At 33.9% G+C, this 27,598-nt stretch overlaps 1 protein-coding gene across 6 annotated transcripts in view; it reads right to left on the bottom strand.

Annotated features, from left to right (window-relative positions):
* LOC129756111 (PDZ domain-containing protein GIPC3) overlaps window positions 1-27,598 on the bottom strand; it is an 85,350-nt gene that overhangs the window by 16,023 nt on the left and 41,729 nt on the right. For all 6 annotated transcript variants that reach the window (XM_055752873.1, XM_055752867.1, XM_055752868.1 and 3 more), the window contains exons 3-5: window positions 4,672-4,902; window positions 4,352-4,600; window positions 4,185-4,274 (exon numbers count right to left, since the gene is read on the bottom strand). In XM_055752873.1, the coding sequence (XP_055608848.1) occupies window positions 4,185-4,274; window positions 4,352-4,600; window positions 4,672-4,902 (570 nt within the window). The remainder of the gene's footprint in view (window positions 1-4,184; window positions 4,275-4,351; window positions 4,601-4,671; window positions 4,903-27,598) is intronic.

Raw genomic sequence — 27,598 nt, 5'->3', positions numbered from 1 at the left:
AATGAACTTAGACTAATAGGACGAAAGCTTTTGGCTTCGTCGTATGATGATCGTCCCCCTTTAGGGATGAATTTCACGGCTATCTGCCGCCAAAGTTTAGGAATATATCCATGAGCAAAACTGTTTATCATTATTTTTCTTAATATGTGTTTGAAATGATCGAAACCTTTTTGAAGCAAAACTGGAAATAAACCGTCACTTCCAGGAGATTTGTATTGAGCAAAACCATCGATTGCCCATTTGATCGATTCTGTAGTAACTATTTTCCGAACAAAATGCAAGGAATCTAGATTTCCAGAAAAGAACTCAGGCTCTATCGATGAATCTTGATCAACACATCCTGGAAAGTGAGTATTGAATAGACAACTTAATGTTTCTTCGTCGTTTGATGTATAATCACCGCTAGGGGTTTTAAGGTATGAAACCTGATAATCTTTTGATTTGGCTAAGACTTTATTTAACCTACTTGCTTCGTGCAAGCCTGAAATGTTTGTGCAGTAGCTATGCCAACTTGAGCGTTCGGCAGCTCTTGTTGCTTTCCGGTAAGCTCTGCGAGCCAACTTGAACGCATCAAAACCTTCCGTGCGCCTTCGGTTCCAAGAGCGTCTGCAGTTTTTTCGTAATTTACTGAGATTTGAGTTCCACCATGGTGTACTGTTTTTGTTGAATTTCAACGTTCGTAAGGGACACGCTTCTTCATAAGAATTTAAAATAATTTCGGAGGTTTTTGCAACCACTTCATCCAACTCTGAAGGAGTAGTAATTTCAGGTGTATATCCATGAAATTTAGTAGCAAGATGCTCCAAATATAGGTCCCAATTAGTTGTTCTTGGGTTTCTGAATGTAATTGTTTCTAAAAACTCACCTGAGTGTTCAAAATAGATAAACCTGTGGTCAGAAATCGATTCTTCGTTAGGCACATGCCAATTTGAAATTTCCTGAGAAATTGTTCTAGAACAAAGTGTGATGTCAATCACCTCTTCTCTGTCACACCTAACAAAAGTTGGTTTATTTCCTACATTTAGAATTTCTAAATCAGTGCTGCTTAAATATTCCATAAAATTTAAGCCTCTCAGATCGATATCTGAGCTACCCCATACAAAATGATGGGCATTGGCATCACAGCCAATTACAAGCGGTATATTTTGTGATTCACAGAATGAAATGACATTTTTTAAATCATCCGTAGGGGATGATTGTTCATATGGTGAGTATGCTGAACAGTAGACGTATTTTCTATCAGGCAGCGAAACCTGAACGACGCAAGTATCTCTTGTTGTTAGATTGGGTATAAGTGTTGCATTTAAAGAATTGTTTATCAATATACATGCACGAGGCATTATTCGGGCATTAGTCATTCCAATTACACTGAACACAGTAAAGTTTGGTTTGAGCAAATTCCCTAAGTAAAAAGTTCCATTTCGGAAATAGGGTTCTTGGACCAAGGCGATTGATGCAGTTCCATTAAGGATTAAACGACATAAGTTAAGTGTAGCGGTTCTTTTGTGCTGCAGATTTATCTGTGCAACCTTAATAGAAAGCATTTCTATCAAAGAATTCCACACATATTTCCATCACACACAAGAACCTCTGCACCTTCATATCGACGCATGAAGCGGGGTATCCCATACAGGATGAAAATTTTAAAATCGTGTGTATAATCTGAATCCCACGAGTTGCCAGGAAAAATACGGCCCTTTGCACCAGTGCCTGGCTATAGTGCAGACCTTAACAACGTTCTGCTTAAGATAGGATTATTATACACCCTCCTACCCCCACTTTGGGGCCCGCAGGCACAGAACCACCTTGAAGCGGGTGTTTACAAAATTTAGGAGAATACAACTAGTGCATGCGCATTAATGGCAATAAGCACAATTGGTGAATCCTCCCTGAAGAAACTTGGCTTGAAACCAAGCCAAGGTTCCCCCCTCCCAATGTGATAGTCGCATTTGAAGAATGACTAACGCATATGGGAAGTACTGGATAAGTCGCCTTTTACGACGTGGACCAGTATCCCAGTGGTAGTATTCTATAAGCCGCCACCACACAGCCACATTCTTGAAATGTTTTACAATAAGAAAATAAAAAAATAAAAAATCGATTGTTTGAAAGTGTTAGACCCTACCCCCCCCCCTTAAAAAAAATCACTTAGTGTCCACAAAAGCTGAAATTATAAATTGCGCATAAGCATATATTGTTTTGAAATTTTTGTTGAAAACATGACCACAAAAAATGTAAAAAGTGGTGTAAAAACTGTACTTTTCAATCAATGAATCGTCAAAAATATTTAAGTCACACCAGATAAATTTTGAAAACAGGATTGAAAAGTTGACGTGATTTGGCACATTCTTGCATTTGTAGATTTAAAGAAAAACGAAACACAGATTTTTTGACGAATTTTGAAGGTTGCTGTTTTTAAACCTTTTGTCAATTTGCAATTTTTCAGTTTTTCTAATACTTAAATTCAACTTTGCACTGGATTTTGAGTATATTAACACTAGATATCCGAAATAAATTTATATTCTTTAAATATGTCTGTCCCATACATAAATTTATATTCACCAGAATACTGGTGCAATCACATCAGCGTTGGTTAGAACGCTGCAAGTTATGTGTGGAAAGTTGAAATTTCATTTTCACACCTTCCTTAATTTTTTTGGTTGTTTTACAGCCAAAAACAGCAACACAAATATTGGAAGCAACTCGTTCAGTCCTGAATTAGCGCAACGAGTTTTAATATTGTATGGAAATTTGTTTGAATAAACAAAATTTTTATTTCAAAACCCCCAGAGATGTTGAGAAAGTTAAAAAAATATACCTTTGGATGCTAAATGTCGCTTGATTCTTACAGTAAATTTCTTGTGAACCAACCATAAACCTAACTTCTACCTCTTACACCACTTACTAAGATATGCGATGTTATACAAAAAAATGAAACGTTTTTTTTTAATTTTAGCTTCTTCGACTGCTAATTTGAAAGCTATTCAAATGTAGGATGAAAAAAAATCATTGATGATCAACAATTGAGCAAGAGACGATTCAGCTGACAACGATCATATATTTCCTCATGTTTCGCATGGATCATTTTTTATATTAAAATAGTTCAACAAACTTTTCATAAAGGAAATATAAAAGCAAAATGTGTTTTGTTAGGACGTAAACCATTATTTCATGGTGTAGAAATCACAAAAATTCTAGTTAAAAAAATAAGCCCAAAATTTGCACGGAAAATCGAGCCCACTAAAATTGATGTTCAAAAAAATTTATTTTTCAAATATTGATTTTCAAAAAGTTTCGGTTCTACAGTTCTAAAATAAATCAACTTATTACTTAAAAATTTTCTAGCTTCCCATAAAAATACATAAAACATTCTGAGTTTTCGATTGTAATGACTTTTTAAAATGTAACTGCGAAAAAAAATGCAATTTTATATAACGTTTCGACAAGGAAAGATGAGATGTTCAGAGAAGTTGAAGAAACGAAATTAAAAAAAACTAACTTGACCGGCGGGATTTGCACTTGCAATCCCAATCCTCGGTACTAGAACCTGTTGAGTAATCAGTTAATTCGAGGCAGAGTGCTGGAGAATTGTTTTATCATGAACGAATATTTTGAAGTTTATTTTTCAATTCTACTTTTATTGATCATGTTTGTCTTGTAGAATCCATGCTTGGAATTTCTGTGGAATACATCAACTCGCATTTGTAAATATCAATTAGCCGCACTGAAACCCGCACAGGTCGATGTATTAAACTGGTTGGAAAATATTCTTTCGCTTCACTTCTAAGGAAATCTATCAAACATCCTTGGTAGTTTTTTTTAACTAAAAATATTAGAACTGATGATAGTTTGTTAACTAATTAATTTTATTATTGTTAAAACTTTTTTTTTAGCTATATACAGACAATTGTTGAGCAAGATTCTTATATTAAGGGGTTCGAATTGTCACAATACATGTGAAAATGAATATTTTATGTAAAATATTCTTCGTTTCAAATGTAAATTGAAAAATTAAACATTAATTAGAAAAAAAAACCTTAAAATTCACAACATGGTTCGTCCGTCATATAGTAAAAAGATTTTTTTTAATCTTTCGCTTCGAAATATTTCTCAATTTTTTAGTCTAAGCTAAGACTTTTTTAATTCACTGCTTAAAGAGGCACAACATTAAAAACAGTACTCACCTGCGTCGCTAGTTCCGTGTCATTGATTCCCATGAACGAATCTAACAGCGAGTTGATGGCATCTATTCCACATTGAGTGGCGTCGTCATGCTAAAAGAAGTAAATTAAAAATTAATCACAACGATAACTCAGTAATCGCAATGATCATTCGTCGTCATCGTCCATACCTCGTCTTCGATGGCTGCATTACCGTTGGACTTAAACCTAAGCGTTTCCTTGCCACTGCCGTAGCCTTGCTTGGTCTGTTTGGCACCGCCCTTCCGGGGCGCAATGCCCTGGAAGCCACTCTTCATCGGTTCGACTAGCCGGATCGTGAAGGTCGATCCCGTGGGAATGTCCTTGAGCATTCGGGCCACCTCGTAGTGTCGCTTGCCAACGACATTGATTCCGTCCAGCTTCTCGATGTGATCTCCAACCTTTTGGATGAGAAGAAATAAAAAATCGTTCAAGAGCATTCAGAATCGAGGGATATATTGAACTCTCTTACCTGAATGTGCTGAATCCGGTCGATGACACTTCCGGCCTTGATGCGCTTGATGAACGCATATCCGGCGCCGTTGTCTGTGATGGTCAATCCGAGGGCGTCTTCTGATTTCACTATCTCGACCTCCTTCGGCCGACCTTTTCGGTGTGCGAAGATGAAATCGTTCAGTCCGATTTGGCCCCCGAGCAGGTTGCTCATATCGACTTTGTGTGAATTTAGAGTGCAGAACAGAATCTGGGGAGAAGGTGGAGAAAAACAAAAATTGAAACACATTAGTAAGGATTATTCTACTGCCACTTTCGTTACAGAACTGTTGCTGTCCGGTAATGGCTATTATCGAACAAGAGTTACGCTGACTTCGCCTGAAAGGTTGAAACATCAAAGTTTTCAGTCCGTTGTTTTCTTATATACACAATTTATTAGTTTTTACGATTGCTTCAAAACTGGCCGACAAATTAAGGTGAAAAGAAAGAAAAAATGTTTTCAAATGGTTTCAAATTTTACTCAATCTTTTATTTTTTTCACAAGATTGTAATTCACGACAGAAACATGAAATTTTGACCGGCATATAATTAATCGAATTTGAATCCTTTTTTGTCGAGAAAAATTAAATTTTAAGAGTTTTTGTTTCTTTTAACATGTTTACAATTTTTCTAATTAAAATCGTAAACATGTTAGAAATCTTATGATGTCTTCACTAAAAAGGACATCTCTTTTCATCGATAAGGCCGATAAATTAAATAATACTAATTAAAATGTTATTTGTTAAACTATTGAGACTGCTTTAATGCCAAGGAAATTAAGACCATAGGATTAAGATCGATGAGATAAGTAGATGATTCGAATATGAATTGGATGGCTTTCCTCTATAGGAAGAAAGAACGCAACAGTCGTTACAGTCATTGGAGTGTTAATTTGACCAAATTTTGAGTATTTCAGAATTTTACACGCATTACTGGGCTGGGCAAATCAGGACCTTTTTTTTAAATACTTAAAATATAAGTATTTGATTTGATTTTTTGAACAAATTCCGGAAAATTCTAGGCAGAATTTGGTGATTTTTCGAAAAGAAAAATCAAGAATGAAGTGAGAAATAATACTACATTTTCATTTCACGTCAGCGAGTCAGCAGTTTTAACTGTTTTCCTAACTTTCAAATAAAAACAAATTTAGATAAAGCTAGCTCAAAAATTTAGCCCAACTTGAGTTAGTTGTTTTTTTACTGTGTTTAAATCCAGAAAAAGAACGACCTGGTTTTACAATATAATGGCAACCATCTAAAGACCGTAGTTTGCTTTACTTGTTCACTTTACTTTGAAAACCCAAAAAAAAAAATCAGAAAAATCTTGAATATCTACTCACAATAAATAATATATCACATTCTCTTTTTCATTGAAAAAAAGAATATATTTAAGGAGTTCCCGTGCCTCCAAAGTTCGAATTTCGCTGGGGAATTGGTACCGAATTTTCTCGAATGTGAGCATGAAAGTTACAAAAGGTTCCTCAAATAGCCTTCTATAGACTTGAAGTTCCAAAAAGTTCCTCAAATAGGTTTTTTTGTGACATGTCAAGCGCACTTACACAATATAAAAGTTACAAATTAGGTCTCAAATAGCCTTCTGTGAACTTCATGCTCCAAGAAGTTCCTCAAATAGCCTTCTGTGAACTTCAAGTTCCAAGAAGTTTCTCAAATAGCCTTTTTTGTGACATGTCAATCGCATCATTCAGTATAAAAGTTACAAATTGGGTCTCAAATTGCCTTCTATGGACTCGAAGTTCCAAAAAGTTCCTCAAATAGCCTTTTTTGAGACATGTCCGCCATTTCATGAATATGAAATGTGAACAAACATCACGAAAGGGCATATAATAAATAAATCATTTTTTTGAGCTTGGAAATTGTTTAAATGTATAATTTATATTGAAACTTCAACTCAAAACAACTTAAAGCTAACTCGCAAATGATTGTTTTTGAAAATAGTAAATATTTTGACTTTATCAAATTTCGTCCAACTGTATTCACTAACCACGAATTTATCACTCATTGAGAGTCAGTTGAAGCAATTCATTAATTGAAGTATGGAATTCATTATTGATTTTTTTTATGAAATGGTTTCTACAGCTGAATTACATTTTGGACTGGGGATAGTTTTTTTTTAATTATAGTTTTTAGGAAGCTTCCAAATTCAGAGTTCTGTACAGACTTGACAGTTAGAATTACCTTAAGATTAAAAAGAAGGATTCCGATTCAGAATTAAGATTGAGAGTTCAGATTTAGATTCAAATTCAGATTTCAGTTCAAGGATTCAAATTCATATTCAGATTCAGATGAATGTAGGTAAATTCTAAATGTGAATTCTTAATAGTTACTAATAGTTTTAATTTAAAAAAAATCAGAGTTCAGATTCTGGATTCGGATTAAAATGGAGTCCATATTTTAATTCTGCGTTTTGATTCAGAATTAAAATTCAAACATCAAATTTAAAAATTAAAATTAGATATGACTGACAACTAGATTCGGTTTGGCTAGACTTTGTTTAGATTTTAAATTTCTGCTTCCAAAATTAGATTAAGAATCCAGATTCAGATTGAGAAGTTATATTAAGCCTCCCAAACTCAACCCCACCTGTAAACCCTTCCCAAAAAAGCATAAAACCAATGTAAATTGGGTTGAAAAAAAACGACACCAAATTGACATATGTATATGTACATAGTTTTCTTTCTACACGGATTGTAATATCCAGTTATTTACCTAATAATTATAACAAAAATAATAGATAAAAGATTCGGAATTCAAATTCATAGGCACATTCAGAACTCACCATTCTTTCAGAATTCAAGTCCGCCATGAGCACGGTTGAAGCAAACCCGAACTAGGCGTCGATAAAGAATTCCAATTCAGAGTTTGAATTACCTTTTAATTTTAAGTTTCGAAATTCAGGTTTAAAGTTCAGATGAAGACTTTTTTCCAGATCTTTTATTTTATGAAATGACTTCTTCAGCTGAGCATCTATTTGAACAGAGAATTCGTAGCTAAAAAAAATCGATTTTATAAAATTTCAAAGTTGATAAAAGCTTTCAAATTCAGAGTCCAGTTTAGATTTTTTGATATTTTTGGGAAAAAATTCAAGATTTTGTATTCACTGTATTCACATTCAGAATTCAAATCGGAATTCCGATTTTAGTACTGCATTCACATTCAGAATTCAGATTAGAATGAAGATTCGGAATTCAAATTCAAACATCAAATTATGAATTCAGATTAGATATGAGATTCAGGTTCAGTTTAGCTAGACTCTCAGTTTAGACTTTGAATTTTCGTTCGAACTTCAGATCAGGATTCCAAAATTTGATTCACTTTCAAAACCCTGATTCAAATTTTAAATTCAGATTGAGCAGTCTTGTTAACCCTCCAAAGCTGTTCGGGTTAATATGACCCGAAGCGTTCATTTCAAACATCTTTATGATCATTCCAATATACTGAAGAATAGGGAATTTCGACAGACCAAGTATGTTCTATGAAAATAAATATCAAATTAACGACAAAAAATGAAAATTTGAGTTTTGAAAATCGGTTCATTGGGAATGAAATACTGCTGAGCAAAGCCAAAATTGGATGTCGTTTTTTTACCGGAAGATCTGCGATAGCGGTAAAAACTTTTATTGGACCTCGACATATCTATACATTGTCGGATAGATGGATTCTTGACGATTTCAAACATCAATGAAACACTCAAATACAAAAAGCTGTCATAAGTTATGGGTATTTTAAAAATAAAGTTGATTTTTCGGACTTTTTACTTTCTGAACCAGTTTTTGATAACCTGGAAATACATATAGACTTTATTTTGAAATGTTGAGTAATTAGAATAAATTACCCAACAATTAATATAGTATCATCAAAATCGGTTAACATTTACGAGAACGAAATCTAACGACAACTCAAATTTTTACGAAATGGATATTCAGCGAACGGCTTTCGAAGGTTAAGAATGATAATTATGAATTCAGATTCAGAATTAGAATTTAGCTTGAGAAGTCATATTAACCCTTCAAAGCCCAATCCGCGATGCCAGGTAAATGCTTGACGTTTTGTAGTTAAGACAAATGTTTGACCGTTTCAAAAGCTTTCAGAAAGTTCCCTAACAAATCTAAACTCTTCTATGGAGGTGGCGTCGCTAGTGTTTGCTTAGTAACTCCCATCCCAGATTCAGATTTAGCTTCAGATTAGGTAAGAAAACAGATTAAGATTTAGATTAAGATTTCTCATTCAAAATTTGAATTTTGAAATAAGATTTAGATTTCAGAAAGCAATGAGCAAAGTTGAACTCTTAAAATGTATTATCCTAGGCTATGCGCCACCGCCAGCCATGAATATTGTAGTTGGTTTAATTTATCCAGTTGTAAAAGAAAAACACAAAAAACTTAGCGAGACTTTTACATGCGAACATCAGCGCGAGAGTTCCAAGCGCTACCACGACACCATTTCAACATGTTTTTAAATGACATAATTGAACTGTTAAAATGAACTCTTCAAATACCAGTTAACTTTTCCCCCAAAAAACGTACTGGGTATCGTTTTTTTTAAATTGATTTTGGATTTTTTTTTTATCATTATTACCTATATGAATAAGTAATACAGAATCTATCATTGTGTCATATGTATCCAAAGATAATTTACACTCTGTAACAAAGGCACTAGTCCACTGTTAAGTGTATTAAATCGGGGTTTTTTAACGATCAATGAATTTTGTAACAGTCGGAAAAGGGACATTTGTGAGAAATTTTTATCAAGAACCTGGAAAAATATTCATGAAAAAAAATATTAATCATTTTTCTATTGAAGATGAATGGAGTGGCTTTCAATTGAATTTGAAACAATTTTGACTGGAAAGGAATACGGTAAAAAGCTCTTTTACTTTGAAAGATAAAAATATGACAACTGTTTTAAGCTTTGACTATGACAGAGAGTCTGCTGTCAGTTGAGTGAAGATTGAGCTTTGACTGTGAAAATATTGAACACACTAGTGCAAACGTAAAAACTTCACTACACATTTAACATACGACATATCATAGGACACGACACTTATACACTTATACAAACACTTATACAAACGGAAAAAAGGATTCATCGACTTCCATGCGTTCAAATGTGAAGCTTGAACATGAAGCACATTTCTTGAAAATCCCTTTTTCTCAGTTTACGGAGTGATCTAGTTCCGTTGCGTGGGCAGCTACGCTGTATCCAATAACCCTGTTGTTTTTAAAGCTTCATAATGCAACATAAAGTTTTCATAATGCAACCACTTTCAGGCCAGAGAAGGAAGAACGCATGGGAGTCAATGTTGATTAGCACCTGTTCTTGATCGTCATAACACAACTATTTAGTGGACTGTAATTTTCATTGACGATCGAACAGGGCACTTAACTTGTCCCACTCTTATCGGGGTAATTTGGCTTCCCGAACACTTGTCCCGTTTTACCTGGTGGGACTGACCAAAACTCTGGTGATATCACCGCTTCTGGGAGTATTTTCTTCCACACACAAAAGGACACACGATTATTTCCCGGGGAATCAAATTTTATTCCCTTGTAATGATCGACCGACGGGGCTACAAAAATAAGAGGCGATGTGTTGTCTTCGAAGGTTTGGTTGAACTACATGTATTGCCTCTGTTTATTACCTATGCTGTCACTTGTCAGCACGATCGATAGTCGATCGTGCCAGTGAGAGTGAGTTCTAGAGAGAGAGTAATAGCATGGCTAGGGTGGCACGGACATTTCGATAATCAATTATACAATATAAAACAGCACCTCCAAGAAACCGCTAATGAATGAAGATGACCCACCAATTGTGTCGACGCTTTTTACCTTCACCAAAAGAAAAACTTCATGACCAAATTCATGACCATCTTTCGACGATTACTTTGACATTCGTAGTACAATCCTGCCAATAATCCTTTTGTGTGATCAGTCGGACATCGTCCTATAAATGGGCAACGTCGAGTCCAAAACCGGTCAACAAAAAAAGTAATTTTGAATTATTTTTTCAGTTTGTAAGAACGTTAAGTGTCGTGTCCTGTAACACGTCTCGTGTGATATTGTACCGAAATTTATTTCCTTGATGTTATTTTCATTGATATCATCGGGAAAAAAACAGTACCTACTATTTCATTTTAGGGTGCCGAACATTTTGCCTATTCCTCTGGTACATTTGATCATTGCAAGTTTGTTTGAAAAATTTCATATTTAAAAATATTTGCGCATCTCATAACTTTTTTTTTTGGTCTAAGGAGTGTACTCGAAAAAAATGCAACACTTTGTTTTGTGAATTACTTTTGAATGCATTTTGACTATAATTTCTGGGCAACATGTGCGCCATCTACAATGTATACTATGAACCACCCTTTTCCAAACAAGGCTATTTTTGATATTTTTTTTTGTTTCCAGAAGTTACTCAAGTTCGAGAAGCTCAAAATTCGGCACAAACAGTATAGGTGTTTGACTTTTTATCACTCCACCACAGTTTTTTCGTGATGGCACATTTCCAGATAGAGCCGAAACAGAGTATAAACTTTGGGTACCTATTAAGTGCTATGCAGGGAAAACGGTCGCATTTGAAGGCAGTCTTCGTTGAATATTTAGCCACCCATGGTGTCAAGCGTTATGACACGCCAACTGAATTGCGGTTTCAATAGATCATCAGCTTCCTGAAGTACTAGACATCAAATTCTTCAATTTTTTTCAATTTTTTGTCCCTGGAACATTCAGGCGAGAATTATCATCGAAAATTTTTTGGCTAACTTCAAGAAATCATACACGACACCTTCACTTTTATTCAAACTTTAGCTCACTGTTGCATTCTTGAGGACTCGTTATACGATTTACCATAAAAACTTAGCTCGGAAAATTGATTCCCAACTGTTTTTGAGTCTACCACTGGAATATCCCAGGATGTTTCTCGATCATGCCCAAAAAGAAATTGCCAGGGAGCTACTGTATTGGGCGCTATCTCAAAAATTTATTTACACATACATATATATTACATTACTAGGTAGCTTCACTATTTTAAAAAAAAATCCATCCATGCATTCAAAAGTTATTCACAAAACAAAGTGTTGCATTTTTTTCGGATACACTTCTCAAAGTTTCAAATGGATCCATAAACCGTCATCGGTTCCTCACCAATGTAACGAAATCTACACTAGCAAAGCGCCACATTGTGCATGTTTTCTTGAAATTTTTCTACGGATATTTCACGAAAACATATGCTTGTGATAAGAAACGATTAGGCAATAAGGTAGAATTATCTTTCTACTCATGTCGGCAAAATATACACTGATGGACATATGTATTCGACATTTTTAGTATCTTGGTGAAGTTGTCGTCGTTTTAGCATATTCTCTCATAGTTAAGAATTGGAAACTTCATGCCTTTGAGAGCTTGAGAACATTTTACAGTATTCATTAACATAAAAATAAATTAATATCAAAAATTATTAAAAGTTTCTTTAACTTAAAATAAATGTGATCAGTTAACTTTCGTCGGATGCTTGTATACATCCGTGTATTTGTGACCCACGATTCTCTCACTCTCGCCTGTATCAATGTAATCAAAAATTTGTTTCCGACACTGTTACACGGCGCGGCGCTTCCAAATTACATTTCGACCAATTTTCCCATCATTAAAACTTTTGATCAGATCGATCTGGTGAGCTTTAAAATTTGCCCATCATTAGTACCAATTAGAGTTATGGTGACCGGCGACGGATGTGACCGCTCCAAATGACTCCCGGATGGCTCACGGGGTATCACGCACAATCCCAAAGCACAACAGCTTCACTAAAATCGAACTAACCACAACCGGCACACCGGAAGTGCTAATCCCTGCAGCAATCCACCACACCACCGATTGCCTTTGGGAAAAGCTCAAAAACGTACCTCCTTCTGACCGGACACGACCGACAATGGTTTTGTTTCGACTGAAGCACATCTATTCACGTGCATGCCAATTCGGACCCAGGTAAAAGCTTTTCTTTCTCTAGGAGGAGGTTCGTTTGGATGTTTGGTCCGAATTCGGTAATAAAACAGCAGTCAGCAACCAGCGGCCAGTTCAAAAGGAAGGGGTCGCTGCCATATACCTACTTACTACATTGAACATACACAACACCCGAATGAAATAATTCAACGTAATGCAAATGTTGATCGCGGCGCGAAGATGCTGCGCCAAAATAACCGACGCACGGCAGCCATCAGCTAAGTATGTATTTGCCTCAACTGTGTGTTTGATAATGTTATGCATTACAATTTCTCTGCCTCTTTCGGCGTTGATGATGAAGATGATGATATGTTGTTGGGAGTTTATGTGCATCGAAAGCAAAGAAAAAAATCTTGACTACTAGAGACCGACCGACCGACCGATGACGGTGGTGTGTAGAGCTGATCAAATGCTGAAACAAAAATTAAACTTCTCCTAGGAACTCTGCCGAGAGTGTTAATGGGCAGTCGTATTTTTTACCGTTTTCAGATCGGTTCAACTACCACCTATCAATCAAACTGCATCGGATCAATTTCGCTTTCCTTACACGCTTATGTTTGGCTGATAGCAAAAAAAAACGAACACACATTGTTATTTCACGTGTGTTTTTAGCTAATCCAAAGAAGCTTCGATAGAAAAAAGAATTACATCATGTTGCCGAGTTACCGGTTTTTGTCGGCATCTGGTACATGGGAAGATAATTCATCATTTCATTATCGATAGGAAGGTTAACATTTGACAGTTTCTTTACTTTATTCAAAGTAAATCTAATGGCCATCAGTAAAACACCATTTCGCGTCGTTTATAGGGATGGAAGCCAACGTTATTTGACATTACAGTGCTAACAATTATCTCTCCTTTTAAATAAAAAACGATCGATTTCAAACGTGAAGCTGACAAAATTCCCGCACTTGGGCGCTACGAACTACGAATCCGTTCACCAGGAGCGTCACAATAGGAGCAAAGGTTTGTTGCAATTCTAAATGAAGCAAGCTTTATTCTTTTCTTTTTTAGTAAATTTTCAAGAACTAAATTCCGGAGGCCAAGATACGCCATAGCACACAAAATGTGCGTTTCTCATATGAGAATTCAAAGGAACATGATTAATCACAATTAGAATTCACTAACAACCTTTATATTTATTAAAGCTATTCTGTTCTTTAAATGCTTTGGTTGTCAACAAACCACATATGTTGGTTGTTTCACTTTTTTCCTCATAAGTGTTCATCTTACTTGCTGTATAATTGCAAGGTGTTAAATTCGTTCTGGTCGTCCTCTAAACTCGCCATTCAATTTCAATTTTCCCTATCAACTCGCTTGAAATTTCCGTCAATATGCACTGGCGGTCTTTTCAACTCGCCATCTTATTTCAAGCTGTCCTTTCAACTTGCCTTTCAGTTTTAAGCTGTCCTCTCAATATGCTTGTAGTTCGCGGCAATATGAACTGGCGGTCCTCTCAACTTGCCATCCAATTTCAAGCTGTCTTCTCAACTCGCTTGAAATAGTTACTAAAACGCTCAGGCTGTCCTCTTAACTGGCCTTTCAGTTTCAAGCTGTCCTCTCAACCCGCTTGAAACTCGCGTCAATATGCACTGGCGGTCCTCAAAACTCGTCATCTAATTTCAAGCTGTGCTCTTAACTCGCTTGAAACGCTCAGGCTGTCCTTTTAACTAGCCCGCCAGTTTCAAGCTGTCCACTCAATATGCTATCCAATTTCAAGCTGTCTTCTCAACTCGCTTGAAATTGTTACTAAAACGCTCAGGCTATCGTCTCAATTCGCCTCTCAACCCGCTTGAAAGTGAAACTCGCGTCAATATATTTAGGCTGTCCCCTGAACACGCCTTGCAATTTCAAGCTGTCCTCTCAACTCGCTTGAAATAGATAACATGCTCAATAGACCGCTGCAAAAAAATGAATTTTGGCTCCCATAAATATGGTTTTTCGATGTCTTTTGGGTCACCAATCATCGGTGTAAAATTTGGGATAAGTTCAACGCGTTTCGATTTTGTATTGAAGAAGAAATTATTGCGTATCAAATCATCCATCAAATTAAAATAAGCTTGAAATGAAATATGTCTTTAATTGTTGGTTTTTCCTATTCTTAAGCTTCATTTTTTGCCAACATGAGAAGAAGCTAAGATTTTCTTGGAAAAAGTTATAACCATTTCAAAATTAAAAAATCTGAATTCAATGAAATTTATTTAAAAATGGCACGTTTGGCTGGCTGGAGCTTTCACAAATTTCAAGAATTGTTTTTGTCAAGATTAAATAAGTCAACAAATGCATTGGCTATGCAAAGCAGTTTTTTTCGCGATTTTTTATTTTCTTACTACTGTTAAACAGCTTTTAAATGAGCAATCGAAAACGCTAAAATTTAAAAAAAAATATTTTGAAGTATTTTATTGCATAACTTCGAATATCTTTTCTGAGGTAAAATTGTGGTTTAAGGTTTGTTTACATGAAGCAAACAAGAAGCAAGAATCAAGAAATATTTAAAATCCGAAGATATTTTTAGAACTTTCAAAACATCTCTGGCGATTTTGAAAGAAAAATTTTGTTTTCCCATACAAAATTAAAACTCGATGCGCTTATTCATTACTGAATGAATCCCTTCCAAAAATTTTATCGCTTTTTGTGGCAGTAAAAACAACTAAAAAAAGTTATGGGAGGTGTAAAAATGTATAAACTTGAAATTTTCATACAAAGCTTGCAGCGGTTAAAAAAGCGGTTTGAAATTGAAGGGTTTCTCTAAAAAAGGTGAAATGACCTAAAGCAAAAAGACTATTGAGCAAATTCAAATATATTAATCATCGTTGAAATCAACTCATCGTTTTTGTTATTTTTTGCATATCTCGTTTTTTCGCTTGACGCGAGTGCGCTTCATTGAGAAGCAGAACGATGTGATAACAAAAGTGATACATTTGATCAAGAAACATTATTCCACATAATTGTGTAAATAGATTACTTTTAATAACTCGAAGATGTATAATTTGGTCCAGTCATTCCTAAGATAGAGAATGCCAAATTCAAGTGTTTATGAGTTCAGATTTCTTTGCTGTCCTTAATCTCTTCATTATAAAAATTTAGCTCACCATTGCTAAGATTTCAGAACGTATTTTCCAAAGCAACGATTTTGTTGTAACTCATAGTTCAGATCCTCTAGAAAAGGATTACCTACGTGGACCACAACGATCCATCAGCAGAAGATTTCTGCTGTATTGCGCGGAACCAAAGCACTATTTGTTTTGGTTCTCCACATGCTTTGTGTCCAATTCGCAATCGAGAACAATGGATCAATGATTGCTGATGACAGATGATGATGATAACATGGTACAAATGTTTACATCATCATAGGGTAATGGACTTATTTTGGACCGGGTACATATTTATGACCACCTTGCATTTTCTTCCTATTTTTCTCTCATAATTCATGTTAATCATTAAAATTTTGAACAAATATAGTAAAAGCTTCTTCTTATGATTCTAATCATATCTAAGATTCCATTTAAATAAGCTGATGAGGGATAGAAAATTTAAAAATAAAGTTTTGATTTTTCACATTTGGGTCAAATCAAGCCTATTTCAGGAGGACGTACCATTATTGGAGTCAACTTCCAGAAAATTTCTGCCTAGTTGTGATGATTTTAACAACTACAGACATAGCTGTGATAAAACACTTTAAAACTAATCAATACTGATGTTATGAAATCGCTTGGTACATCTTTGTACCTGAAAATGATCACATTTTCATATGTGATGAAAGAAATTAGAGAAACATGAACTATCAAAGAACGAAAGAACATAAGCCGTAAATATCATGAAAATTTCGAAAAAGATACAACGGCTCACCGACAGGACTTGAACCTGCAATCTCCGCTTCGGTACAACGGCGCGTTAGCCAATTCCACCACGGTGAACGTGCTGGAGCCGGCGAACACGAGCAATCGAGCTCTGCCGATCAACTGCTGGCAAACCCGAAGCAATCGACCTTGTGCTCGTTCGGCTAAAATCCCGAGTCGATGGGTGGGGTTAGAGAAACAAGAGAGATCAATAGAGGGAAAGATCACATGCGGGATATACATGGTGTTTCGATAGAAGGTCCAGCAGTTGATCGGCAGAGCTCGATTGCTTGTGTTCGCCGGTTCCAGCACGTTCACCGTGGTGGAATTGGCTAACGCGCCGTTGTACCGAAGCGGAGATTGCAGGTTCAAGTCCTGTCGGTGAGCCGTTGTATCTTTTTCGAAATTTTCATGATATTTACGGCTTATGTTCTTTCGTTCTTTGATAGTTCATGTTTCTCTAATTTCTTTCATCACATATGAAAATGCACTTTAAAACTAGTTTGAAAGCCTGATGAACAAAAAAAATAGTTTAAATCACAATTTGACCCATGTCGAAAATAGGTCCTTCTTAATTCCTTAGGGACTTATTTTGGACCACCTAACATAACCTGAGTATTAAACTTACTGTTAATTGTTCATGAACGTAATAAAACGTTGTACGGCGACATGAAAAGAATTATGCATACCCATTTCAATCGCCTATTATAAATAACATTTTGAATTTGGCATTATTTTATTTAATCAACTCGTTTACGTCCAAAGCCGCCTTTAGACGGGGTTCACTTCAATCGGCATAAAACCAAGCCAATCGTTGTTTTAACTTACTTTTTGTGCACAATGCTTTAAACCACGTCAATCTTACAATCTACATTAATGGCAACTGTTTGATAAGCATTTGTCAAAAGCTACAGCTTAAAGAAGCTTAACAACATGAAAAAACAGCACATGCACCAATTTTTTATTTAGTCATTATTTTTTATGCTTCATGAAAAATTATTGACAGTTGGGTCTAAAAGTTACAACCAAGTAATAGTAGAACAATTTTAACTAATGATATATTCAACAAAAGCTTTGAGATTAATGTGGTTCCAAACTTAGTATTTTTTTTTAAATAAGTCTAAATAATTAGCGAAAAAGTACTAAAAATCTAATTTTTCAGCCCCTGTAGTTATGCAATTTAAAAAAACTGTTGAAGAATTTACTACAACGATAATTTTTCGAAAGGAAAAGTTATTTCAAAGATAAAAATGAACTTTGCAAATTTTTCAGCGAAAAAATCTGGCTTTAAGATGGTTAAAAAGATCGCATAATTCTCGCACATTTTTATCTTTTTTGAATCTATGTATTCTACAGAACTGAAACCAAACCAAATCCACTAAAGTGTTTCAAGTCAAAATGCATCAATTGATGTCGCGGAGTTGATGATGTCTTAACTTCCCAAGTAACACAGATTATGTCATTGAGTCGCCTAAAGGAGATTTGCGTTCTAAAAATTGATCCTAAAGATAAGCAAACTGGCCAGTATTCAACACTGCAGAACAAATTTCGTAGCAGATTGCAGTGTGCTGTCGGAATTTTTGAAACACTTGAAACACACTATATAACGGGGAGTTTCTCTGTTTTTTTACTCTATTCTTATCGAAAATTACTGTTTTAAATCATAAGAAGCATAAACATAGTTGTAGAAAAAACAGATACCTATTTGTAGTAGCAAATATTCAACAAACATGTGTACCAAAACAGAGGGTGCTGAAAAATTGAAAAAAAAATTAGTTCAGGAATGAATTAACGTGAACAAACAAAACTTGACTTCAAGGATAAGAAAGGAAAAGATTAAAATAATCATTCATATAATTGCGCATCTATCGCTGTCAAAATTTAGAAAAATAACTTATTTAGTTTAAGAGTGGTCCAAAAAAGAAACCTGATGGTCCAAAATACCGACCAGACCAGATGATCGAAGAAACGAGTTTTTAGGCTTAAATCTTGTTACATTGCAACAACGATGATATGTTTCGATAGAAAAAGCCTTGATCTTCGTAATGAACGGATAAAGCAGTCGAAAATTGTAACATGTACTTTTTTATTTCAGAAAATAGCATAGCTACTTCCCAAAGCGGTCCAAAATAGGTCCGTTACCCTACGGTTAAGCGAGTCGATTCAATCTTTTTTGTGGTAGTTCAGCAGTGTTGCCAAATATTCTGGGTAAGAGTATCAAAGTGAGTAATTTCCCAGTTAAGAAATACGATAAGTGGAGAGTGCGACAATAGCAAACGCTCATGAATATTGTAGTAATTTAATGACTAGACTGACGAAACATGAATAAAGATAACTCTATTCCATCACTGAAACCTGCGTTTTCAATAGATTTTTACTGTTAATGTACATAAAAGAACTTGAAAATGAATAATTAATTAGAAAAACTTTTCTTCTAAATTTTTGTTTTCCATGCGTGCAATGTTTGAGAAAAAATTTCATAGAAATAAATCATTTTCCTAAGCCTCAGCATCCCTCCCCCACCTCCTCCCCCCCTCCCATTTTTATGGTAGCCGGATCCTCCTACGGCCCTGTCTGCAAATTCTACACTGAACCTCAAAAATACCCAAACTTGAGAACTTTCCCCACTAACCCGAATGAAACTCCCTCCCTACAGGCTTGACTATTGACGTCTTAGCCTAAAGTTGAGCTCTTGGAAGAGAACTTATCCCCAAAAATCTGATGTCGCAATAAAATGGGTCAATCAAAATAAAAAAAAATCGCTGCAGGTACGGGAATTAAACCCATACCTGCAGTGGCATTGCAATTGCCATCTCAGAAAAAGACTGGAAGAAAAGTGGTCAAAATGATCCCAAATCAGTCTGTGCTGAAGCTAACGAGCAGTCTTCGATCAAAAATTCCATCGCTGGCCTACGATTGATTGGAATCTAATTCTATATTTAATCACTGTTACAGACATTATAAAGAACATAAAAGTAAAAAAAAAATGGATTTGCTCCTAAAGTGTGTTTATACTACTGCTCATTTTAAATAGTGCCTAGCAATAATGTGACACCCTATAGCGTTGCCATTAACAAAACCAACAATGAACAGGCGTGAGAAGTCTTTTAAGTAAGATGTCCGTCAAAGTGAAATAGTTTTTTGTGCGAAATTCGATATCGATTATAAATTTGCAACCCTGGAATGTTGCTTGAAGAATTATTTCTCCGTCAAAAAGAGTTACCGCGTTGACTGCAACGAGTAGATTTAAGTTCATATTAATGATCGAATTATAGAAGACTTATGAAATCTTACGAGAGTCCCTCAGGAATGCTTGCGATAAATATATAAAACCAAATTAAATTTGATTACTTAGAGCAAGTTTACTGGTGTTGGGAAAAAGTGGTAGAAATTTCGACACTTACGGCACATTTTGAAAATTTTGCCATGCAAAAACATTTTCAAGATCTGTGACCTTCTAGTTTTTTTACAACACGTGTTGTATTTTCACATGCTGTGATGCAAAAATAGCTATATTTCTATCACATACGGCTGAAATGGAAACAGTGTTGTAAAAAAATACAACGCCCCAAGATCTTGAAAACATTTTTGCATGGTAAAATTTTCAAAATGTCAAAATTTTTACCACTTTTTCCCTACACCAGTGAACTTGCTCATAAATGTACGTGAATTTGTTGTCACAAAACTGTGCGCTTTTCTGCTACTTATCTACATAACTAGATGTCTGTCTGTGTACCCTTCTAATCATCTTCATTAGAGTACCGCCGTGTGTGTGTTGCGTTGTTTAGGGTATAAACGGTTCGCACATTTAGTGCCATGCCGGTAAATTATTGCCCCGATAAACAAATTTGGAACGCCATCCATCAGACTGGATGGTGTAGACTGTAGAGAAAGTGTGGCAATTCACCGGAGAGCAACAGCCAGCAGCTGTTGGTTTTGGTAGTGCAAGACAACGCGCGAGGCGCGGTAATAATTTTATATCATAAGGTTACTAAGTGGCTAGCAATAAACTTCAGAAGCAAGCTCAGCTGAAAAGCACGTTGTCATTGTCATGTTATGACATTGGCAAGACAAAATGCGATTGCTATCTAATTTGAAGAGAAAAAAAAAACGATCAGAAAAGGTAAATTGAGTAGTCAGATTTTTTTTTCAATTTTCCGTTTGAAATGACCGCCTATTGTTTCTGTATGCAGTTTCGTTCAGACTCGAACGCCAGCAAGACTAATTCAATTAGACAAAATAAACCGATTTTCCCACCATCATCAAGCCCTGCTGCTGGCGAGGCGAGGGCGTAAAAATACCTCGGTAGATACATTGCTACTGATTTTCCAAAGTGCACTTCCAAGTAGCTACATTATATTACTAGAGCAGGAACATCTGACGTCTACTCGGAGTAAACAAAGTCCCAGCAAACGCCAAACTCACGCGCCTTCGTTCCCATGATCACGTGGTTTTATGGTTAGTTAAATAGGCGTTGATTATAGCTGCGGTTGCTTATCTTCTTCCTAATATCTTAACGAACTTCTCTTAAAGTTTAGCAAAAGACGCGACTACACGCACGCGTAAAGCGCCTAAGGTGTAGGCCGACTTGTGCGTTTGCTCCCATGTTTAAGTTTTTTTGAATGAAATGGTGCAATTCCGCCAGCAGCAACACCCGTGTATTTACACGTGAGCCGTTCATTTTCGTTGTGGTTCGATGATTTTCTTTAGGGCGAAAAAAAATCTGCTTCTACGATGATCAGAAGCAGCAACAAACAAGATGAACACCTGTCGTGATTGCAGATGAGGTGCTTTTTTTCTTCCCATTTTTGGATCTGAGGAAGTTATACAACGCACATTTGATTTCCCATCATGGTCGGTCATCTGATTGCACTGGTTTTAATTGGACGCGTTGCAATTTGCATTTTTTTTTCGTATTACAAATATCGAATCAAGGTATTTTTTGGCAATTTAACGTAGTGTTTTCAATTGAAGATTTTTTTAATTATTGATTAAACTAAAACTCTTAAGCAAAGAAATTGAAAACTGTTGGAATGTTCGCTGAACCATTTGCTAGAAAAGCTGAATGAATCAAACTTAATCATTTCAAAAATCAAAAGTTGCATATCTGCATGTGTTACAGGCTATTTGAAGCAACTTCAATTGATTAAAATTGCTGTTGATGAGAACGGCGGCGAAAATTCCCAAAATTCTTGTACGCGACTTTACAAAACGAAACACATGTTGGTTTGAAATCATGACTTTAAATAAAAAACTTAACTAACGAAATTTCAGAGAAAAAATGACCATGACCATGACTAAGCGACAAAAATGACAAAAATGACAAAAATGACAAAAATGACAAAAATGACAAAAATGACAAAAATGACAAAAATGACAAAAATGACAAAAATGACAAAAATGACAAAAATGACAAAAATGACAAAAATGACAAAAATGACAAAAATGACAAAAATGACAAAAATGACAAAAATGACAAAAATGACAAAAATGACAAAAATGACAAAAATGACAAAAATGACAAAAATGACAAAAATGACAAAAATGACAAAAATGACAAAAATGACAAAAATGACAAAAATGACAAAAATGACAAAAATGACAAAAATGACAAAAATGACAAAAATGACAAAAATGACAAAAATGACAAAAATGACAAAAATGACAAAAATGACAAAAATGACAAAAATGACAAAAATGACAAAAATGACAAAAATGACAAAAATGACAAAAATGACAAAAATGACAAAAATGACAAAAATGACAAAAATGACAAAAATGACAAAAATGACAAAAATGACAAAAATGACAAAAATGACAAAAATGACAAAAATGACAAAAATGACAAAAATGACAAAAATGACAAAAATGACAAAAATGACAAAAATGACAAAAATGACAAAAATGACAAAAATGACAAAAATGACAAAAATGACAAAAATGACAAAAATGACAAAAATGACAAAAATGACAAAAATGACAAAAATGACAAAAATGACAAAAATGACAAAAATGACAAAAATGACAAAAATGACAAAAATGACAAAAATGACAAAAATGACAAAAATGACAAAAATGACAAAAATGACAAAAATGACAAAAATGACAAAAATGACAAAAATGACAAAAATGACAAAAATGACAAAAATGACAAAAATGACAAAAATGACAAAAATGACAAAAATGACAAAAATGACAAAAATGACAAAAATGACAAAAATGACAAAAATGACAAAAATGACAAAAATGACAAAAATGACAAAAATGACAAAAATGACAAAAATGACAAAAATGACAAAAATGACAAAAATGACAAAAATGACAAAAATGACAAAAATGACAAAAATGACAAAAATGACAAAAATGACAAAAATGACAAAAATGACAAAAATGACAAAAATGACAAAAATGACAAAAATGACAAAAATGACAAAAATGACAAAAATGACAAAAATGACAAAAATGACAAAAATGACAAAAATGACAAAAATGACAAAAATGACAAAAATGACAAAAATGACAAAAATGACAAAAATGACAAAAATGACAAAAATGACAAAAATGACAAAAATGACAAAAATGACAAAAATGACAAAAATGACAAAAATGACAAAAATGACAAAAATGACAAAAATGACAAAAATGACAAAAATGACAAAAATGACAAAAATGACAAAAATGACAAAAATGACAAAAATGACAAAAATGACAAAAATGACAAAAATGACAAAAATGACAAAAATGACAAAAATGACAAAAATGACAAAAATGACAAAAATGACAAAAATGACAAAAATGACAAAAATGACAAAAATGACAAAAATGACAAAAATGACAAAAATGACAAAAATGACAAAAATGACAAAAATGACAAAAATGACAAAAATGACAAAAATGACAAAAAAGAACAAAAATGACAAAAATGACAAAAATTACAAAAATGAAAAAAGTGAAGAAGACTGAATAACAATAAAAAAAAATGAATAAAGATGAATAAAAATGAATAAAAATTTATAGAAATTTATAAAAATTAATCAAAATGGATAAAAATTAAAAAAAAAGAACGGAAATGCATAAAAATGGATAACAATGAATAAAAATGAATAAAAATAATGAAAATGAATGAAAATTGATTAAAATGATTAAAAATGAATAAAAATGAATAAAAATGAATAAAAATAAATAAAAATAAATTAAAAATTAATAAAAATTAATAAAAAATAATAAAAATGAATAAAAATGAATAAAAATGAATAAAAATGAATAAAAATGAATTAAAATGAATAAAAATGAATAAAAATAAATAAACATGAATAAAAATGAGTAAAAATTAATAAAAAATGATAAAAATGCATAAAAATGAATAAAAATGAATAAAAATGAATAAAAATGAATAAAAATGAATCAAAATGAATAAAAATGATTAAAAATGAATAAAATTGAATAAAAATGAATAAAAATGAATAAAAATGAATAAAAATGAATAAAAATGAATAAAAATGAATGAAAATGAATAAAAATGAATAAAAATGAATAAAAATGAATAAAAATGAATAAAAATGAATAAAAATGAATGAAAGTGAATAAAAATGAATGAAAATGAATAAAAATGAATAAAATTGAATAAAATTGAATAAAAACGAATAATGAGAATAAAAATGAAAAAAAATTAATTAAAATGAATAAAAGGAATAGAAATGAACAGAAATGCATAAAACTGAATAAAATGAATAATGAAAAAAGAATAAAAATGAAAGAAAATTTAAAAAAAAATTGATTAAAATGAATGAAAATAAAAAAAAAAAACAATCGAATACATTTGAAAAAATGAATGAAAATTTACAAAAATGAATAAAAATGAATAAAAATGGATAAAAATGAATTAAAATGCAGGAAAATTAATAAAAATGAATAGAAATGAATCAAAATGATTAAAAATTAATATGAATGAAAAAAATGAATGAAAATGAAAAAAAAAAATTAAAAATTAATCGAAATGAATATAAATGAATATAAATCAATTTAAATGAATAAAAATGAATAAAATTGAATATAAATGAATAATTATGAATTTCAATGAATAGAAATTTATAGAGATGAGTAAAATTGATTTAAAATAAATGAAAACGAATAAAAATGAATTAAGTTGAATAAAAATGAAAAAAAAATGAATAAAAATGACAAAACCTGTCAATTGTCTAAAAATCTTGAAAATATTCATTGAAGAACATCAAAGGACCATAAAATTGCCAAAAAAGCTTTAAAAAATATATTCTAAAAAAAATTACCAAAAATTCAAAATGTTATATAAATTACACATGTCAATTAATTTGTCCCTTAATGGTTCAATTGGCGTTAACAGATGTCCAAAATTAGGTAGTTGGTAAACAGATGAAACGAAAAGAATAGAAATATCTGAAATGTGGTTTCGAATCTCGCTCACCGTCTCGTTACTTTCTCATTTACTTTCGTTCTAATGTTGTATATATTATTGATCACATTTTTTTTTGGTCGATGGAATGTTCAGATTTCAGATTCAGATTTTTTATGGCAATTTAAGCATTTCACTGTTATATTTTCTGACAAACAAAAGAATCGAGCTACCGATTCAACAGAAAAGGCTGATCAAAACAGTAAATCACTAATGCAACGAAATGACACGATTAATTGGTCTTCAGGAAAGACAAAGCCGTCACTCGGTTGGCCATAAGCTTCTTATTGGAACAGGTGAATTTTTTCAATCGACACCCGAAGAAAGCAACGAACCGCTAATGTTATTGTGGATTTTTCCTTCTTTCTCTTCTATCAGGAAGACAGGCTCTGGGCCCCGAGTTGATAGTTGGTCACGTTCGATTGAAGCCAATGCTGTATTTAAAAAGAGAAAAAAAAAGTTTGTTTTGCCATGCGGAATTGAACGGAAAACAATTTCACTTTACAAAACTAGAAGCTGCCAAACCAGTTAAGTACCAGTTGCAACAGGTAGCATCATGGTTGATAGTGCCTGTACCTTGTACCAGATTTAACTCTCGGTTTCATCGGATCGGATCTATGAAATTTCTCCAGTCCGTTCGTTTGCTGTCGGTGGCGGTCGATTTGTCTGCAATAATCAGGTTTCGATGATATCGGTCCACATCAGAGAGATAGGTATGCTTCGTCAATGCGTCTGCTGAGTTTATTGCCCTTTCGTCGAACGAAATTGAGAGCTGATGCACTGCATCTCCGAACCGAATGAGGAATTCCATCGGTTTTATGCATCAACATTTTTAACGACAGTATTATTTGTGACAATAATAGATCTTTGAGGCAACTTTTACCCAATCACTTTTGATGTTCGAGCGAAATTTGAATATATATATATATAGGAATGTAACTTTTGTAACTGGATACCTTTAGATGACTCATCTAAATGCTACCTGTTGTCAACAAACTAGAAAATCACAGAAATGGGACTCTTTTTTCAATAAATAAAAAAACAGCTAACTGACCTCCAGCTAGTAGACATCTTGATTCGTCTATCCATGTGTGAGTGTTCAACTTTGCACCTATTTGGATGGATCAACAGGTTCATACATGTGACCGAACTGTAGTAGAGCTTCTACTTTGGCTCCTAAAGAGGAACCACGCTCTGTTTAACACGTGTGCCATAAATGGTGATGCCGAAAAAAATTTAAACCGTCCACACACGTTTAACTCACCACACGGTCGGTTGTTGGAAGTTTGTTTCCTATTTTTTTTTTTTTTTTGGTTAGGTTACATTGAAGAGGTGACCCTCGACAGCATGCAGTAAAGAGTTGCTGTTCTTCGGGAAATGAATGGATTTTTTTGTTGTGCATTGCAGATTTGTTTTTATTTATTCGCCAACACTACTTTGTCTTTATGGGTGAGTTCGGTTGATGGACTTTGTGGTCTCACCTCGGAACTACTGCTGTCCGGGAGAAATTTGTTGCTGGGTCATATTACTGGGAAGTTTCTGTTTTGGTCTCTTGAAACACCTATGTACCTACGTGTGAGAATTCAAGGTTAAGCTTTGAATGAGTGCCATAAAGTGTTCAGAGACCCAATACGATACGATACAATGTGTGAAGCTGGAGAGTTTTTTAAAAGTAGAAATTTGATTATTTTAAGATAGAGCCAGTTTTAGCGAGGAATGTCAGTTTGATACTCTATACCCCATTAATTTTTTTTTGTCTGGGCTTTCAGTTAACGTCCACGAAAAATATACTGATGCAAAATTAAATATTTGATGAATGCATTTCACAGTGATACTGAACATCCATCTAACTACACTGAAATTATAGCGCTTACGGATGAAGAGATAGACATTTTGTGTCTTTAACATTGTTGTTCAGTTTTTTTTATTTTTAACCCGTTCGAGACCGATTGCACACCGTGTGTGCAGTGTAATTTTTGTGCCTTTGTCAGAACAATCATTCATAAATTATATTCTTATACCAATGGAATCCGCAAATGCTAGGCAAAATGTATTTGCTGCCAAGGAATCAACCGACAGCGAGATTCAATAATACAAATGCTAGCTTTTTTGTAATTCATGGTAAGGCTTTGGTGTTCTCTTTTTTTTTTTTTTTTTTTTTTTTGGTTTAAAAATTAAGTTTTATTTGTCAATTTATCTTACAAAATTTGTCTCTTCTTATTTTATCACTCATCAACATCTAGATGGAAATTTAGTTCAGCTATATCAATTCTACCGTTACATTTATCAACGAAGCAGATATATTTTACAAACAATTTCAGAATTTCCATTCTACGCCTTTCGTTTATTCCTGCTAAAACAGGTCTCAACAGGTCTTCGAAAACTAGCCGCCTCCATCCTCCCAAGATGACTGCTATTCTCTGCTGAAGAACCGTCCAAGCTGGTCCGACTCGAGTACATGTGCAGAACTTGTGGGTTAGAGATTCCGTTTCGCCATTATCACAAAATGTGCAATTTTCGTCGTTAGCTCGCCGCATCACGAAAAGCAGTTTCCGATGAGATGTCTTCTCGTTCATGAAAAGGTAGAGTTCGGATTTTTGTGCCGACGTCAGCCGCCTCGATGCAA

This window comes from Uranotaenia lowii, chromosome 3 (genome assembly GCF_029784155.1).
Source record: "Uranotaenia lowii strain MFRU-FL chromosome 3, ASM2978415v1, whole genome shotgun sequence".
Lineage (NCBI taxonomy): Eukaryota > Metazoa > Arthropoda > Insecta > Diptera > Culicidae > Uranotaenia > Uranotaenia lowii.
Note: the sequence above shows the minus strand (reverse complement) of the source record. Positions and strands in the feature narration are given on the sequence as shown.